The sequence below is a fragment of the Castor canadensis genome, chromosome 11 (genome assembly GCF_047511655.1).
Source record: "Castor canadensis chromosome 11, mCasCan1.hap1v2, whole genome shotgun sequence".
NCBI classification, from domain to species: Eukaryota; Metazoa; Chordata; class Mammalia; order Rodentia; family Castoridae; genus Castor; species Castor canadensis.
The window spans coordinates 79,870,427-79,888,036 of NC_133396.1; the positions used below are offsets into that span (position 1 = coordinate 79,870,427).

Here is a 17,610-nt window from a genome sequence, read left to right on the forward strand (position 1 = left end):
TCTACAAGGAAAACTATACACTTCTGAAGAAAGAGATTGAGGAAGACTATAGAAAGTGGAGAGATCTCCCATGCTCATGGATTGGTAGAATCAACATAGTAAAAATGTCGATACTCCCCAAAGTAATCTACATGTTTAATGCAATTCCCATCAAAATTCCAATGACATTCATTAAAGAGATTGAAAAATCTACTGTGAAATTTATATGGAAACACAAGAGGCCACGAATAGCCAAGGCAATACTCAGTCAAAAGAACAATGCAGGAGGTATCACAATACCTGACTTCAAACTATATTACAAAGCAATAACAATAAAAACAGCATGGTACTGGCACAAAAACAGACATGAAGACCAGTGGAACAGAATAGAGGATCCAGATATGAAGCCACACAACTATGAGCAACTTATCTTTGACAAAGGAGCTAAAAATATACGATGGAGAAATAGCAGCCTCTTCAACAAAAACTGCTGGGAAAACTGGTTAGCAGTCTGCAAAAAACTGAAACTAGATCCATGTATATCACCCTATACCAAGATTAACTCAAAATGGATCAAGGATCTTAATATCAGACCACAAACTCTAAAGTTGACACAGGAAAGAGTAGGAACTACTCTGGAGTTAGTAGGTATAGGTAAGAACTTTCTCAACGAAACCCCAGCAGCACAGCAACTAAGAGATAGCATAGATAAATGGGACCTCATAAAACTAAAAAGCTTCTGTTCATCAAAAGAAATGGTCTCTAAACTGAAGAGAACACCCACAGAGTGGGAGAAAATATTTGCCAATTATACATCAGACAAAGGACTGATAACCAGAATATACAGGGAACTTAAAAAACTAAATTCTCCCAAAACTAATGAACCAATAAAGAAATGGGCATGTGAACTAAACAGAACTTTCTCAAAAGAAGAAATTCAAATGGCCAGAAAACACATGAAAAAATGCTCACCATCTCTAGCAATAAAGGAAATGCAAATTAAAACCACACTAAGATTCCACCTCACCCCTGTTAGAATAGCCATCATCAGCAACACCACCAACAACAGGTGTTGGCGAGGATGTGGGGAAAAAGGAACCCTTTTACACTGTTGGTGGGAATGTAGACTAGTACAACCACTCTGGAAAAAAATTTGGAGGCTACTTAAAAAGATGGACATCGATCTACCATTTGATCCAGCAATACCACTCTTGGGGATATACCCAAAAGACTGTTACTCCAGAGGCACCTGCACATCCATGTTTATTGCGGCACTATTCACAATAGCCAAGTTATGGAAACAGCCAAGATGTCCCAGCACTGACGAATGGATTAAGAAAATGTGGTATCTATACACAATGGAATTTTATGCAGCCATGAAGAAGAACGAAATGTTATCATTCGCTGGTAAATGGATGGAATTGGAGAACATCATTCTGAGTGAGGTTAGCCTAGCTCAAAAGACCAAAAATCGTATGTTCTCCCTCATATGTGGATATTAGATCAAGGGCAAACACAACAAGGGGATTGGACTATGAGCACATGATAAAAGCGAGAGCACACAAGGGAGGGGTGAGGATAGGTAAGACACCTAAAAAACTAGCTAGCATTTGTTGCCCTTAATGCAGAGAAACTAAAGCAGATACCTTAAAGCAACTGAGGCCAATAGGAAAAGGGGACCAGGAACTAGAGAAAAGGTTAGATCAAAAAGAATTAACCTAGAAGGTAACACCCACACACAGGAAATCAATGTGAGTCAATGCCCTGTATAGCTATCCTTATCTCAACCAGCAAAACCCCTTGTTCCTTCCTATTATTGCTTATACTCTCTCTACAACAAAATTAGAGATAAGGGCAAAATAGTTTCTGCTGGGTATTGAGGGGGGGAGCGGGAGGGGGTGGAGTGGGTGGTAAGGGAGGGGGTGGGGGCAGGGGGGAGAAATGAACCAAGCCTTGTATGCACATATGAATAATAAAAGAAAAATGAAAAAAAAAAAAAAAAAAAAAAGAGATAAGGCCTAGGCAGAGTGGCTCAAGCAGTAAGAGCACCAGCCTAGCAAGTATGAGGCCCTGAGTTCAAATTCCAGTGCCACCAAAACATAAATAAAAGCAATAGGGCCTAGTGGGAGGTCACTTTGAGGCATGCTCATGAAGAGGATAGTGGGACCCAAGCCCCTCCTCTTCCTCTTTTACACTCTGGCCAAGAAGGAGCAGCTTTACTGTGTGTTCCCACCATGATGCGCTGGCTTGTGATAGAGCCAACTGATTATGGACTGGAATCTCCAAAACTCTGAGCTATCACAAACCTTTTCTCTTTGTAAGTTTATCATCTCAGGCATTCGTTACAGTGATGGAAAGTTGACTAACAACTACTCTGAAGAAAAACCCACTGTTGTCAGTAAGCTTACTTACACTGGGATAGAAACTTTCATAAGACTGATAGATAAAATTACATTTTAAAAGTTTAATGTCTTCATGATAAAGAATGTTAATAGACATTTTAAAACAAAGAAACAAATTAGGGAAATATTTTCAATATGATGATAAGCAAAAAAATTAATTTTCTTAATATATACAAATTATAATAGGATGATCAATAATTACATGAAAACAGTCCAAAAGTAAAACAGGCAAAGATGCCAAGTACCAGTGGCTCACGCCTGTAATCCTAGCTATTTAGGAGGCTGAGATGGGGCAGATTCTGATTCAAGATCAGTTTGGGCAAATTGAGACCCCCGTCTCCAAAATAATCAGAGCAAAATGGACTGAAGACATGGTTCAATGGATTAAGAAAATGTGGTATCTAGACACAATGGAATTTTATGCAGCCATGAAGAAGAACGAAATGTTATCATTCGCTGGTAAATGGATGGAATTGGAGAACATCATTCTGAGTGAGGTTAGCCTGGCCCAAAAGACCAAAAATCATATGTTCTCCCTCATATGCAGACATTAGATCAAGGGCAAACACAACAAGGGGATTGGACTTTGAGCACATGATAAAAGCGAGAGCACACAAGGGAGGGATGAGGATAGGTAAGACACCTAAAAAACTAGCTAGCATTTGTTGCCCTTAACGCAGAGAAACTAAAGCAGATACCTTAAAAGCAACTGAGGCCAATAGGAAAAGGGGACCAGGAACTAGAGAAAAGGTTAGATCAAAAAGAATTAACCTAGAAGGCAACACACATGCACAGGAAATTAATGTGAGTCAATGCCCTGTATAGCTATCCTTATCTCAACCAGGAACACTTGTTCCTTCCTATTATTGCCTATACTCTCTCTTCAACAAAATTAGAGATAAGGGCAAAATAGTTTATGCTGGGTATTGAGGGGGTTGGGGGGAGAGGGAGGGGGTGGAGTGGGTGGTAAGGGGGGGGCAGGGGGGAGAAATGACTCAAGCCTTGTATGCACATATGAATAATAAAACAATAATAAAAAAAAGACATGATTCAAGTGGTAGAGAGCCTGCTTTGCTTTGCAAGTGCAAAGCCCTAAGTTCAAACCCCAGTCCCCCCCACAAAAAAAAAAGAAAAGAAAAGAAAAATAGGGAAAGAATATGAAAAGACAACTCACAGAAAGGAAAACACAAATGGTCAATAAGCATTTTAAAAGATGCTAACTTCTACTCATAAATAAATGTAAGAAGCATAAATCCAGTTTTTCAATGGTCAGATCATGGCAAAGATGGTAACGTCTGCAGTTGGAGAGGTGTGGGTGAGATTGGAAGGGCAATCTGATATCTTCCAAATCCCTAGCTGCTGATAGATTTTTCCCATCAGTCACTCTTCTATAAGACTATCCTGTGGACTTCTCAAAAAGTACTCAGAAAATAGTCAAAATGTTCCTTGAAGCACTGTTTATAAATTAAAAAAAAATTTTAAACTGGAAAGAGTGTAAATGTCTATCCATGCAAAATAATCCATTCAGTAAATACTACAAAGACATTAAAAAGATGAGGGTAGGTTCACCTAAGTGCTTACTTTGAAATAACTTACATTCTTAAGCTCTTAATATGCTAGCAACTATTCTAAGCCTTATACATGTATTAACTCACTGAGTCAAAAACAAACTCCAAGATACACAGATATATAAAAAATGAAAATTGTAGGAGAGATTGTATACAGTGAGTCTATTGACAGCATATATTTTTATAAATAAAATATTTATATAAATAAACATAAATTTTATTTATATTTTTATAATTTTTTATAATATATACTTATATTTATATTTATATAAAATATATGATACCAATAGACATACAAGAATGCATGTGTATTTACATATACACGCTTTTATATGCCCAGAAAAATTAGATAACAATAAAAAAGGAATGGGGTACAGTGATTACTAGGGAACATGAGGAAAAGGAAAATTTTACTTTTTAAACATTTTTTACAATTTTCTGAATCATGTGTGCTTTTCAACATGTATATGGACTACTTTTGTTTTAAAACCATTAACATGCAGTCTCTGCCTAGTTAGACTATAGCTGTTTTTTTTTCTTCTTTTTATTAGTACATATATTTAAAAACCTAGTCAGTATTACTTGGGGAAAAGGTAGCAAAATGAGAAAACTAATCTTTCTTTTCACACCCTTCTATAGTATTAAAGTTGTTAACATTTTCAACATGAGTACAGATTACTTTGAAAATAAAATATCTAGTTAACAGAAACCAATATTCAACAAGACCAACAAAAACAATCTATCCCATTTCCTTCCTTATGCAGGAAACCTCAGAATATACCAATTTTCATGATTCTAAACAATTGTTTGGCTGACAGGTTTTTTTCCTCCCAGTGTCAATTTAATGGTATTTAACCAAAAAATGACCAAGTTTAACTACAAATAAAACAAAAGGAAGAAAAATCTAAAGATCATCCACGTGTGAGTTACAATGTGCCATAACAAAGTGAATCAAGGGTGGTATCTGTGTGCTTATGCACACGTCAACTGCAACATAGTGCTTAGTAGTAGCTATTATTGTCAGCAGCATAGGCCCCATTCACTAGCTGCTTCCTGTGGTTTACGCCGCCAGAACTCCACACTCATACCTATCAGCACATTCAGTCTTCGCAGCAATAAGATTCCCTGCTCGTTAACTATTTGTTGGAATTATAGAGAAATTATAAAAGCTAATTTCTGTGAAATTAGAAATTTAGGGTGGGAAGTAGGAACTAATACCTATAAACAGCTGAATCTAGATTTATGGTATCTACTTTTAACTCTTTTATGGACTTTTACTTGTTTGTTTTATATGGTTCTTTTTATTGTTGATCTGGTTGGTTGTTTTTGAGACAGATCTCGTTTTCTACTCAAACTCTTGATCCTCCTCCTCAGCCTCCTGAGTGCTGGGATCATAGGTGTGCACCACCACACCTGGCTTTTACGGATTTTTTTAAATGAGTTTTTTCTTCCTCAGAAGCAGACCATATGAGTGGCTCCTGAACAATCTTCATGCCAACTGTTGCAAAGGTCGTTGGAGTGCTCTTTCCTCACACCTCCCTCTCAGCTGGTGACTCAGAGCCGCGTGCCTCCTCACTGCGTGCAGCCTTACATTCCCATGGGCTCTTGGCCCCTTAGATCCTTACCTGTCCAGCAGCAGTTCCAGCACTTCTTTAGTGGACGCAAAGCCTCTGTATGTTGACAAGAAAATGCTGATATAGGTGAAGTCATTGTCCCCAAAAGCTGTCAGCAAGTTCTCCACAAGCTTCTCCAAGGTGCCAGCTTTTATGGTCCTGATCTTACAGGTCTCATACTGACTGACTGTGTGTCCTGGAGGCAGCTGGTCCCCTTCAACCTGTACGACAAATTAAAACACTGAAATCATTGAAGCCCTAGTCGGTCATTACTCCATGCTTTTATTTAATTTCCCTACAAATCATGTAAGGCAATGCTATCTCCTATGAGTGCAGGTGATGGTGATGGTGAAGGATGTGTGTATTCCCCTTTTCTAGAACTATAGGTATGACTTCATTCATACTAGTAACACTTGCTTCTACTTACTCCCCTATCAAGAACTAAGATGCTGGCATAGTTTATGAATGATGATTTCTCTGATTCCAGGACTGAGTTTAGCAAATGTTATCAATCATTCCCTTTATAGTGTTCCAAGGTAAATTTTCAAACTCATTCTTAAAAACAGTTCCTCCAGTGGTGTGCCACAAGAGTGAAGTCCTCATCGTTTTCAGGAGATGATTGTTAAAAGTTTCTAGGATTTGTGTGAGTCAGTTGATACACTGTTCATAAAGCTCAAAAAATCAGGCATGGTAGGAGTATGTTCTCCATGAAAATCTCGGGAGATCTAATCATGATCTGACATCAGTGCAAGAAAGACTTACATACATTCCGATTCAGCATTGTCAGCAATCAACAGAGTTGACTGAGAAATGTCTGTTTCAATCAGCACCAAGTCCACCTCGGAGGAATGATGGAAAGGTAGGCACATGAGCCCTGCCTTCAGGAAACTTGCAATGTATAGAAAAAAATATTTACTCATGAGAAATAGCTGTCATAGGAGAATAAAACTATAAATAATATTGCTAGATGTAACTGTATAGTGGTTAGCATAAACCATAATTCATAAAAACTGGTGATGAAATGTGGAAGCTTAAAAAGTAAGTATAAGGGAAGAGAATTAAATTGAAGAAATACATGGGCGTGCTTTGTTTGCATTCTACAATAAATCTGTACTTAACAAATCATATAGAGATGTAATTTTCAAAGTTTAACTTGTCCTTCATAGGCATGAAGGAAAATGTCCTGCCAAAAGGAGCTTTGTAATAAGTCTTTTTCTAAAGCAAATAATTACTTTAAGTGATGCAAAAAACCACCAGTTTATCTGAGTCATAAGTCAAATTGCTTTGTATCCGACTTCTCTAAGTAGAAACAGTCAGATATATAAAAATTAAAGAAGGGCAAAAAGAAAAAAATGAACTTCTCATGATGAAAATTGTGCTTACTAAGCTATGTTTGCTTTGTCTTCTCCTGATCCTGTTTGAATTAAATTACTAGAAGGAAATTAACCAAGGGACTGCGTCTAGAAAGATCCAAGTGGTACTGGGCCCCAGTGGCTCGTGTCTGTAATCCTTGCTACTTGGGAGGCTGAGATCAGGAGAATCATGGTTCCAGGCCAGCTCTAAAAAAATTGTGCAAAATCCCATCTCAAACAATAGCTGGATGTGGTGACATGTACCTGTCATCCCAGCTACAGTGAGAAGCATAAAATTGGAGGATCAAGGTCCAGACCAGCCCAGGCAAGAAGCAAGACCCTATCTCTAAAATAACCAGAAAAAAAAAAAAAAAAAAAAGAGTTGGAGGCAGGGCTCAAGCAGTGTGGAACCTGCCTAGCAAGCACAAAACAATGAATTCAAACCCTACTACCCCCCCCTAAAAAAAAGATCCAATTGATGGCCACCAGTTTTTGAAGGGGGTTAGAAGAGCTTACTGTTATCATATCTAACTGACAGCAGGAACTAATAGTGGATGTCTTTATTTCTTTATTTAATTTTTTAAAGTTTTCAAAGGAGAGGAATCTGGTACAGGAAAAATACCAAATATTTCTTTAGGCTGCTTAGGACTGTTGACTCAGATGAAGGCCTGATAACTGTTCTTTATCAAACTGTACCAGTTTGAAAAGAAGCCTAGTAGTACCCGTCTGTTCCCCAAAAAGCTCCAATTAACTTAAAGCAGAAACAATAAGTGAAAAAGATGCATGCTTTCAAACTCTAATTATATTTTTAATGACTTGCTGCGGTATTGCTTTAATCGTATGCTGTAAAACACCAGTTCCAAAAAAAGAAGGTCCTGTGGTCAAGTTTGGAGACTACAACATTCAATGACTACAGAACTTCTTAGTCTAATATGCTAACGTGTGTTACCCGACTCTTAAGAGAAGCATGTTCCAAGTGGGTTCCCCTTAATCTCAAGAGTAGCTTGCAGAGCTACGGGATGAAGATATTTTAGAAAATTTTGACTTAGTAAGTTAGTTACTATAATGTATTCAAGATCTAATTATATTTAACACTTTTTATTTAAAAAACTCAAGACATGAAAATATGTTAAATTTCATATTCAAACACCCCTATTGCTTTGATCTCTTTCTTAATCCAGTACTAAAATACAGGGATGGTTGTGTTTTTCACTTTGCACTTCAAAGGGCCAGTTCAAAAATAATTATCTGCCTACATACTATTAAACAGTAACAGTTAAAATATATATATTTCAATGCCCAGTATTATCAACAACAAAAGGAATGGCTTCTTGCTGATTAGGAATATTCAAGTTCTAATTCTACATCAAGCTTCCTTACCTTGTGATAATGCCAGGGTTCCCTTGCCCAACAATTTTAAGTTTGGTGATTCTTTTTCTTTCCCCCTCTGCCCTTATCCTGATTCTTGTTTTACTTTAAAGTACAAACTCCACTTGAGAGCTAAATCTTTCTTATTGAAAGTAATGACTTCTTAAAAGAACTAATTTTTCATTGAGTATTGATGTGGCCAAAATTCAAACACAGAGAAAAATGTTTGTCAAAGGACCTGAAGAAGTAGGTCCCTTTTCCTGCCAGAAAGCAGATTTGGCGGGAAGCCAAGGTTCTCCTTTGGGAATGGAATTATGTTTCTCATTACCCATCTCTTCCTTCAGTCCTCCCTTTATTCTTAAAAAAAAAAAACAAAAACAAAAACTCAAGATGCATCCATGATTCTCTTAGTCTCCAACAATTTTTGTTCCTTAGTGTTTATATCTGTGCATTAGGAAGAACCATGTTTGACCTAACAGAATGGCTAACAAAATACTTTCAATATTTAGACTTAAAAATTTATTCTCAATGCAAAGAAGGAGCATCAATGACAATAACATAAAATGAAGAATAGACTTGCTCTGTTGCTTAAAAATGTTCTCACAAATGCTAACAAAGCATGTTATGATGTCAGAATATTTGCTTCATGAAATTTTCTATACATTTGCTGAATATTCTAATGTCTACTTGCTATTGCAGGGGGAGACCAAGTTTTTTTAAGGGGAGTTCTATTTTACCAACATTCAAACACAGTACTGTTTTATAAAACAAAAAAAATTTTCTGCTTACTACTAGAATTATTTTGAAATGGAGTACGGAAGCAAAACACACCACACACACACAGACACACACACACACACACACACACACTCATGCCATATGGCTAGACTGAAGAAGCTAGCATGTTAAAGTTGTGCTTCTAAAGCAGAAGATTCAATAGTCTATTATCCTTTAAGAGACAAACCTGTTTTGGTTTGTATTATCTTAATATCTTTGAATTAAAGTTTAAAAGAAAAGGGGTGGAAGCCTTGGCAGACAAGTGTTTAATAACTCAGACTTAGAAAATGAGACAGAGGGCTGAGCCTGCCCTGTGGGTTAGCACGCTAACAGGAAACAGCTAAACCTGGATTTAATCAGAGACCATGGCTTTACTGACAAGATCATGATATCAAGGCCACAAAAATGTTTCCTGACTGTGTTTTTGGTCAATCTTTCTGCCATGAGAATTCAGCTTTTTCTAAAAGAACTTTAGCTTTTTCTAAAGTAAATCCCATGTTTACTCCTATGGGATAAATATCTACAATTCTGCTCAAGTGTCCTGGCCATGCAATTTCATAATTACTAACTTTGGCATAAGGAGGAGAGGAGAAAGAGTGTAAGAGATGAAATAGGCCATATTTCAATTGTTTCTAGTCATGGGCAAATACACTCTTTCATCTTCTTAAACAAAAGCTATTAACAAATTGAGTATTTCAAATTTGGAAGAAAAATTCTTCAATCAAAGTAATATTTCAGTCATCTGATACTTTAATAGGGAACATACTAAGTAAACAACTTTGTTTGCATGGAGACAGCATGGTGTCCTTCTCTAAGCCATGCTACCTTTCCAGTGCATCAGTGCCCAGGCATCCTGGCCTGAGCAGCAAAAGTAAATGGTGAGTACTAGTCTAGTTATTAACTCCTATGAAAATGGAAAAGTCTGCATCTAGAGTCTTATAGACTTTAAGAAGTTGCACATTGTCATCCCTACATTCACCCCAAAACACCAAAAGTGTATTTTATACTCTCTTTTCAAATGCCCTCCAACCACTATTTAGCAATAATAAACCACCACAAGTAAAGGAAATCCCATGAGCCAATCCACAGATAAGGCTCTGCTCATCTATCCTTAGTAACCAAATGCATACAAAGGAAATCAAAATGCCATGCAAAGAAACTATTCATTCTTTTGATAGAAATCATGGATGTAATAACACACAATAGTGTGTGTGGCAAGGCTCTGAGTATCAAGCTATTTACAATTTGACTATTCAGTGATGTAAGGCAAAGTCTGTAAAAATGGTAGGGCCCTCCATGTCAAGCTCACAACAAACTTACTGACAGCTTTTGGGGACAATGACTTCGGAGGTGCCAGATGAAGGATGCTGAGTAAAATTTTAATTTCAGACAAAAATAAATAACTTAATAAGTTAGGGAGTATCAGTATGACCCATGCAGTATTTGGTACCTAGTCACAGTACTAAAAATACATTTACCTGAATTTCAATATAAGTGTGCGTTTGTGTATATGTGTACAAATAGACATACGTGTATGTACTTATTTATGTGGTATAGTGTTATCATTTGATACATGTATATAATTTGTAATGAACAAATCAGGATAATTAGCATTTCCATCACCTCAAATATTATCATTCCTTTGTGTTGGGAACCTTTAAGCTCTTCTCCAGTTATTTTGAGATGTGTAATTAAATGTTGTAGTCTACAGTTGCCCTATTGTGTATGTAACATTAGAACTACTCCCCCCAACAAATGTGCTTTGGTTCCATTGTCTACCTTCTCACTATCCTCCTCCCTCCCCTTCCTAGCCTCTAGTGACCTCTCTTCTACTCTCTACTTCTATATGATCAGCTTTTTTGACTTCCACAAAAGAGTGAGAACTTGTTTGGCTTGTCTTTTTGTGCCTGGATTATTTCACTTAACATAATGTCCTCCAGTTCCATATGGCTACAAATGATATCACTCTTTTATGGCTGAATAATATTTCATTGTGTGTGTATCATATTTTTAAAATCCATTTATCCATGCAATGCCATTTTGTTCAATTCTGTACCTTGACTAATGTGAATAGTGCTGAATAATCAGATAAGTTCAGGTTTCTCTTTGATGTGATGATTCCAATTCCTTTGGATTGGAACCCCAGTAGTGGCATTGCTGAATCATATAGCAATTCCATTTTCAGTTTTTTGAAGATCTTCCATACTGATAGTGTGTTCTATATTTTTATTTGACGAATCTGTTAATCTGATGCTAGTTACATATGGAAAGTAGAGAAAGGATGTCTTTTTCATTTATTCATCTACTTATTCACCTACATATTAACTAAATAGTACTATGAGCCAAGTACTGTGCAAGAAACTGAAGATACACTGTTCTGACACCAGGTTGTTCAATCCAATAGAGGAAACAAAGATAGAAACCATCACAACCATAGAAAATGGTGTGATAACCTTTCCTCATCCACCAAAGGTCACAGCTGACACTGATACAACTAAGGAGAGATTAACAAGACAAATAATAACAAATTTATGTATTCAAAGTTTAAAATAATATGGAAGTTTCAGAAATGAAGATTCAAAGACCAAGAGGAAAAAAGTCTGTTTTTATGCTTAGATTCAATGAAGAATGAAGCTGTGTAGAAACATAAGTAGGCAAAAAGGGTTTGACCTAAGTAACAGAGTGAGAAGTGAAACTGCAAAGCCTGTTCAGCTTCTTGGCCACTCTGTGTAGCAATTTTGCCTCTGGGTAAAGACCAGAACCCCTTCTAGAATGAGGGTCTTATGATCTACTATCAGATGATGTAGGTCAGAGAACTTATTTATGGCCAAATCTTATACAGATCAGCCTAGGTGACCAACAACAGCTGACTGAATAAAGAAAATATGGACCCTAAACGCAATGGAGGATTATTCAGCAATAAAGGAGAATGAAATGTAGTCCTTTGCGGGAAAATGGATGGAACTGGAGATCATCTTAAGTGAAATAAGCCAAATTCAGTAAGACCAACATCACATTTTGTTCATATACAGAATCTAGACCCAATATGACATGATTATAAAAGGTGAACTATTGGAAGGTGACCAGTGGGAGGGGAGCGGGGAAGGAGAGGATAATGAGGGACTGAGTATGATAGAAATACATTTGTGTGTTTGTGTGTATATAAAAGTAGCATAATGAAACCCACTAAAACTGTTAAAAAGGGCGTGGGGAGGAGGGAGGGAAGTTAAGAAAGAGTAATACACATGGGATGAGTTTGATCAAAGTATGTTATATGTGTGCATGTAAATATCACAATGAATCCCCTTTGTACAATTAATGTATGCTAGTAAAAATGTAAAAAAAATCAAAAAAAAAAAAAGAAACAAACAAAGAAAGGTAGGGGAAGTTGAGAACAATATTTCTAAGGTTTTAGGGTTGGCTTTAGGGGAGGGGATTCTAGTTTCTACGGCTTGCCTTGTGGGATAGAGGGAACAGAGGAAAGAAGGACAGAAAAAGTTCAGAAAGTCTTGCTTCTGAGCTCCTTTCCTTCTGATCAAAGTACTAGGCAGGCCAAAGAGCCATATTTAGGGGTATCGCTTTCTGAGCCCCAACATAATACCCTATGAGTAAAATGGTCATGGAAGCACCAAAAGGGACCCACTGTGGAGGAGGTGTCAGAAAAGGCTTCCTGAGTAGGTGGCATCCACACTGGAAGTTAATAATGTTGGCAAGGAAACATTCAGAAGAAAGAAGGGTGAGGAGAAAGCAAGGTTGTAGGGGCAACATGACAAAGGGAACAATGGCTTGGCCAATGCAGGGGACCTATCCTATTTGGGAGGATTTGGGTTGCATGAGGACTCTGGGTCCTCTAGGGAATGGGAAACCAATGGTGAGGGTTTACACATGGTCAGAGAAATAAACACAGAGGAACTATGTTTATGTCTTTGATAGGAACCACTTTGAAGTTGGGAAACCAGTAGGTGAGTTGTTAATACTCCAGATTAGCAACTGATACAATAAAAAATAGGGATGGAAAGGGGCTGGTTAGAGGGACACATTTAAGAAAAAATCAGAAATAAATTTGTGAAGACTTGGTGACTAATTGAGGGTAGCTGTAAATGACCAAGGAAAGGAAATAATCAGGGATGTTTATCTGATTTCTAGTACAGATGACTGGAAACAAAATGGTGTTACCCATATGAAAGAAAATTGAAGAGAGGAAGTCAGATTTTTGTGGGGCAAAGGGATAATGAATTCTACTTCAGAAATGTAGAACTTTGGGGATATATCTATAGTATAGTCGAACAGGCAATTAAAATTTAAAAGCTGGGAAAAAGGGACTCAGATAGAAACCTGAGGAAGTCACATCAGTTAGAATGGATTCACTCTTCTAGACAAAGCATATAAAGCAGAGGAGAGTAGGTGGAAGACAGCATCTGGATGAATACCAAAAGCAAGAGTTTCAAGAGTAAAGAAGGGGCCCCTGAATATATGGCAAATTCACATAGCTCCAGATCTGTGATGGCATTTCTGGGCAGAGAATCCAGAAGAACTCCTCACTGCCAGATTCATATATATATATATATATATGTACATATATGCATATATATGCCAACATATGCAACTTCTATCTAACTATGCAAACATACCAAGGCCCCGCCAGCAGTATGCTGGAGTCAGCTTGCACCACTTGCAAGAGTGAACTATGCGTACTCCTCACTTCATGTTCAGCGGCATCGTGTTAGTAGTGTGAATTTAATTACGATGGGAATACTACATCATGGAAATGAGCAAATGCTACAAATAAGGGCTTTTGTTTGGAGAGCCAGGTTATCAGCATACTACTGCCCCAGAGTCTCCCTCATATTGTGTCAATGGTAAGTTCAAGAGAGATCTTAATACTGGTTGAACATTTTTCCCTTTCTGCGTTCACTCCAGTTAAGGCATGTTTTTGCCACTATGATCTTTGATCTTACAGAAAATGGAAAATTAGGCCTCTAAATATGAAAAAAGGAGAAATCTAAAGAAAGAAGAGACCTAATTATGTGAATGTGCTCTAAAAAAATTACAATATCCTCAAAATCAACTTTGCTTCAATTCACTGCTTAGAATGAAGCCACATGGCAAGGTTCCTGGAATGAGTACTCTTCATCCTCAGGAAAATGCTGAGGGAATTGTAATAACAAACAATAGCCAGTTTTATCGTACAGAAACCCCATCCCCTTCCTCCATCCTGTCTCAGCAGGGTTTCCTATATCACTCCCAGAGTCCAGGAACCCTTCTGGAGGAAACAGAAAGTTGTTTTTTCCACCTCCTAAAAAACAGCCTTACTCCTGGTGACTTGGTTCAACATTAATCTATAACAGACTCTATCTTACACAAATTCCTACTTCTGGTATTCTGGATGTCCTTTAAGGATCAGATTTTCCAAGGGCGCAAATTCAAATATGAAGTGGATTATAAGAAGTTTGCAGACCACATTTTTCATGGAGAGAGTAAGGATGGCCCCCTTTTAACTTGAAATTCCAAACGCTGGTTAGCATTTGGAGAACCCTCCTGAAGAAGGAGGATTGAGATTTTGGACTCTATACCAAGGCCCATCTAAAAAACAAGAAGAAAGGTGGGAAAAAAGAAAAGAAAAGAAAAAGAAAACACTGCAAATGCTAATAATGAAGGTGCTATGAATTAACTTAGGTTCCATGTAAAAAAATTTTATTTATTTATTTATTTTGAGATGGGAATCTGCTATGTTGCCCAGGTTAACCTCAAACTTGTGCAATCCAGTGATCCTCCTGCCTCATCATCCCCAATAACTGGGGTGACAGGTACCACCACTGTTGTTCATCAGCTTCTATTTCTATTTCTGATACCAGTTTAGTATACTACCTAAAGCAAAAACTTAAAAGTTTCAATGTTTTGGTCACATATCTTACTTATAAAAAGAAAAAAATGGCATGCTATCTTTGAGAAGTTTAAGGATTGAGAGCTGCATGAAAAGAGGAGAGTCTGAACTAAAATAGTCATTGTTACAGTTCAGAAATAATGTGGCAAACTGTTATATGCAGTTTAGTATCCAGGGTAAACTTCCAAAATTCACAACTTTCTCCTTTTTCTCTCAGAGCTTCAGATGTTCAAGGTCTGAGGTCCCAGGTTAACAGGTGACCTGGCTTCCTTGATCCAGTCTGTTTTTGTGTAGCCAGCCAATGTCTGTCTCTAAAAGTCAGCAGGGGGTAGTGAGCTTCAGTGTGACCTAGTATTCTCTGTGAATGAAGCTGGCTATGAATGGAAAACCTTCCCCACAGCCCAGGGCTTTTCCCCGCAAGCCATAAATCTCACAGGCAGCTCTATGAGGCTTTATCTCCTTGTGAGAGGTGCTCCTTCTGGTGCACCAGATCCAAGCCAGGGTGTGGGCAGGTGGCAACTGCCTGATGTTCCCAAACTTGAAAATAAAAATCAATGAAGTTTAATTCTTAGTCTATATACAACCTAAGGAACCTGTCCTCCCCATTTTCCTATGGGATTAGTTCAATTTTAAGCAGTATTTAAATTAAGTATTTCCCACCATTATTATCACCTATTATCACAATTATCAGGCATACAAATCAAAGCTCCATTATTAAAATCCAATAGAATCTTTATTCCCTGGATTACTTAAAAATCCAAGTATAAGATATAGCTTCATCGTTCACACAAACCTCCGGGACACAGGGTCTTTGGCAAGTCCTCCATCCCTCAGCACTGTTTGGCAGAAGTAGTGTTCCTAGATTTGGCTAGGATAGAGCAAACTGGGCTCTTTCAAGCATATTATCAGGTAGCCAAATGAAGAAAAGTTTCTTTTATCTTCAGTGCATTCTCTGAAGATATACTGATGTAAACTGGCTTTTTTTCTTAATAGGTTTTCCTCTGCATGAGCTGAAAATTAATTCTAAGAAAACCATCCTTCTGCCCTAAATGAAGAAGAAAAGAGAGGGATAACATGTATTATTGAGCATTCATTATGGATCATATGCTCCTCTGGTGTAGGAATTATGACTTGAGGAAAGTGAAGCTTAAGGAAGAGAAGGCACTTACCCAAAGTTACCCACCCAATTAGCATAAGCATCAAAGTCAGGATATAAACCAGCCCCGTTTTCCTATTTTACTGTTTCCAAATAACACAAAGCAGTACAGCACTGAGTGCTCAATCTCCATATGTGATATCCAAGAGCAGCAGAATTCAATAGCCTGGGATCTACACATCTCACAGGATTGTTATAAGAAAGAGATAAAATTAGATGCAAAGGTATGTTGCAAGATTACAAATTATTAAGCATTCTACAAATAAAAGAAAACACTGTCTATGACACTTTCTTTTTCTCCCTAACTACTTTCACCCAAAGTTAGGTCTTATTACATCGATGCTCTCTTGTATTAGACTCCTTACCTCCTGACCCTGAGATCTTTAACACACTTCAGGGTAAAGAATATTGTTTTAGTGCTAAACACCCTCTTTGGAGGTAAACAAAAATCTCTCTCATTAATACAGTTTCTCAAATGAGTAATTAAGTCTAAGAAAGACAAATGACTTCATCCAAGACTCAAAAGAAGCCAGGAGAACAATGACAGTAGCTGTATGAGAAACTACTGGAGCAGGAATCCGTAGAGAGCACCCATGTCCTGATCATATTCCTAGATTAATTAATTTGCCTGCATACTAGGTTTAAGTGTACTCTTTAATCAAACCATGGTTACCTTCCATTTTCAGTTTCAAAAGGAAATGAAAGCAGAGTGATAATAGGGTTGATAATTATCAATCAGACAAAGGGATAGGTTTATAAATGTTGACACTAAAAAAATAGAAGAAAAAGAGGGTAGGGTATAAGAAAGATTGATTGCTGGATAAAACATAGACTCAATTTCTTCAAACAAACAAAATTGAAAAAGTAACTATTCTGTTCACTAGATACTAATGGTCAAAATACATGTGTAAAAAAGACATGTAAGTAAGTTGCAAAGAAAATATTTATCCTCCTAATAATACGCTCATCATTCCATGGCTTATAATGTCAGTCAGTGAAACAGTATTAAAAAGGGCTTCCATTGTGCAAAGAACCCACATGAGGTACTAAGGAAATCTATAAAGGAAACAAAGGATTTCTACTGTTTAAAAATCCAATAGTAGAGATTATAGTATGAATGTGAATGTTTTTCATTTAATGATATGGAGGCAAAGGGATAAATAGAGCTTAACACCAGTACTTTCGCCACAGACATTAAATAGATGCCAGGTAAATAAGAAGAAGTCTTAAAAAGAGAATCTCAGAACAGATGAGGATAAAACCTCTTACAACTCTAGGATTCAATGATAAGGATGGGAGGCAAAAAAACAACAACAAAAGAAAACCCACAAGAAGGAACTAGACCCTGTTTCTACTTCCAATTCAAATAATCAAGAGCTTCTATGTGTCTCAGCAGTGCACCAGGACAAGTCTTTTTAATTTGATTGTTTTTGTTTACTCCTAAATGCACTTGACTGGATTAATTCATTAGCAAATATTTGTTAAGACCCTACTACTATGTGGTTGCTGGA

General features: G+C 37.2%; 1 protein-coding gene across 6 annotated transcripts in view; it reads right to left on the minus strand.

Moving 5' to 3' along the window:
* The window catches only part of Rgl1 (ral guanine nucleotide dissociation stimulator like 1), a 265,738-nt gene that overhangs the window by 84,102 nt on the left and 164,026 nt on the right, over positions 1-17,610 (minus strand). For 5 of the 6 annotated variants that reach the window (XM_074047269.1, XM_074047271.1, XM_074047267.1 and 2 more), the window contains one exon: positions 5,575-5,783. The exons of the other annotated variant lie outside the window; for it this stretch is intronic. In XM_074047269.1, coding sequence (XP_073903370.1) covers positions 5,575-5,783 — 209 coding nt within the window. The remainder of the gene's footprint in view (positions 1-5,574; positions 5,784-17,610) is intronic. 6 annotated transcript variants of the gene reach the window in all.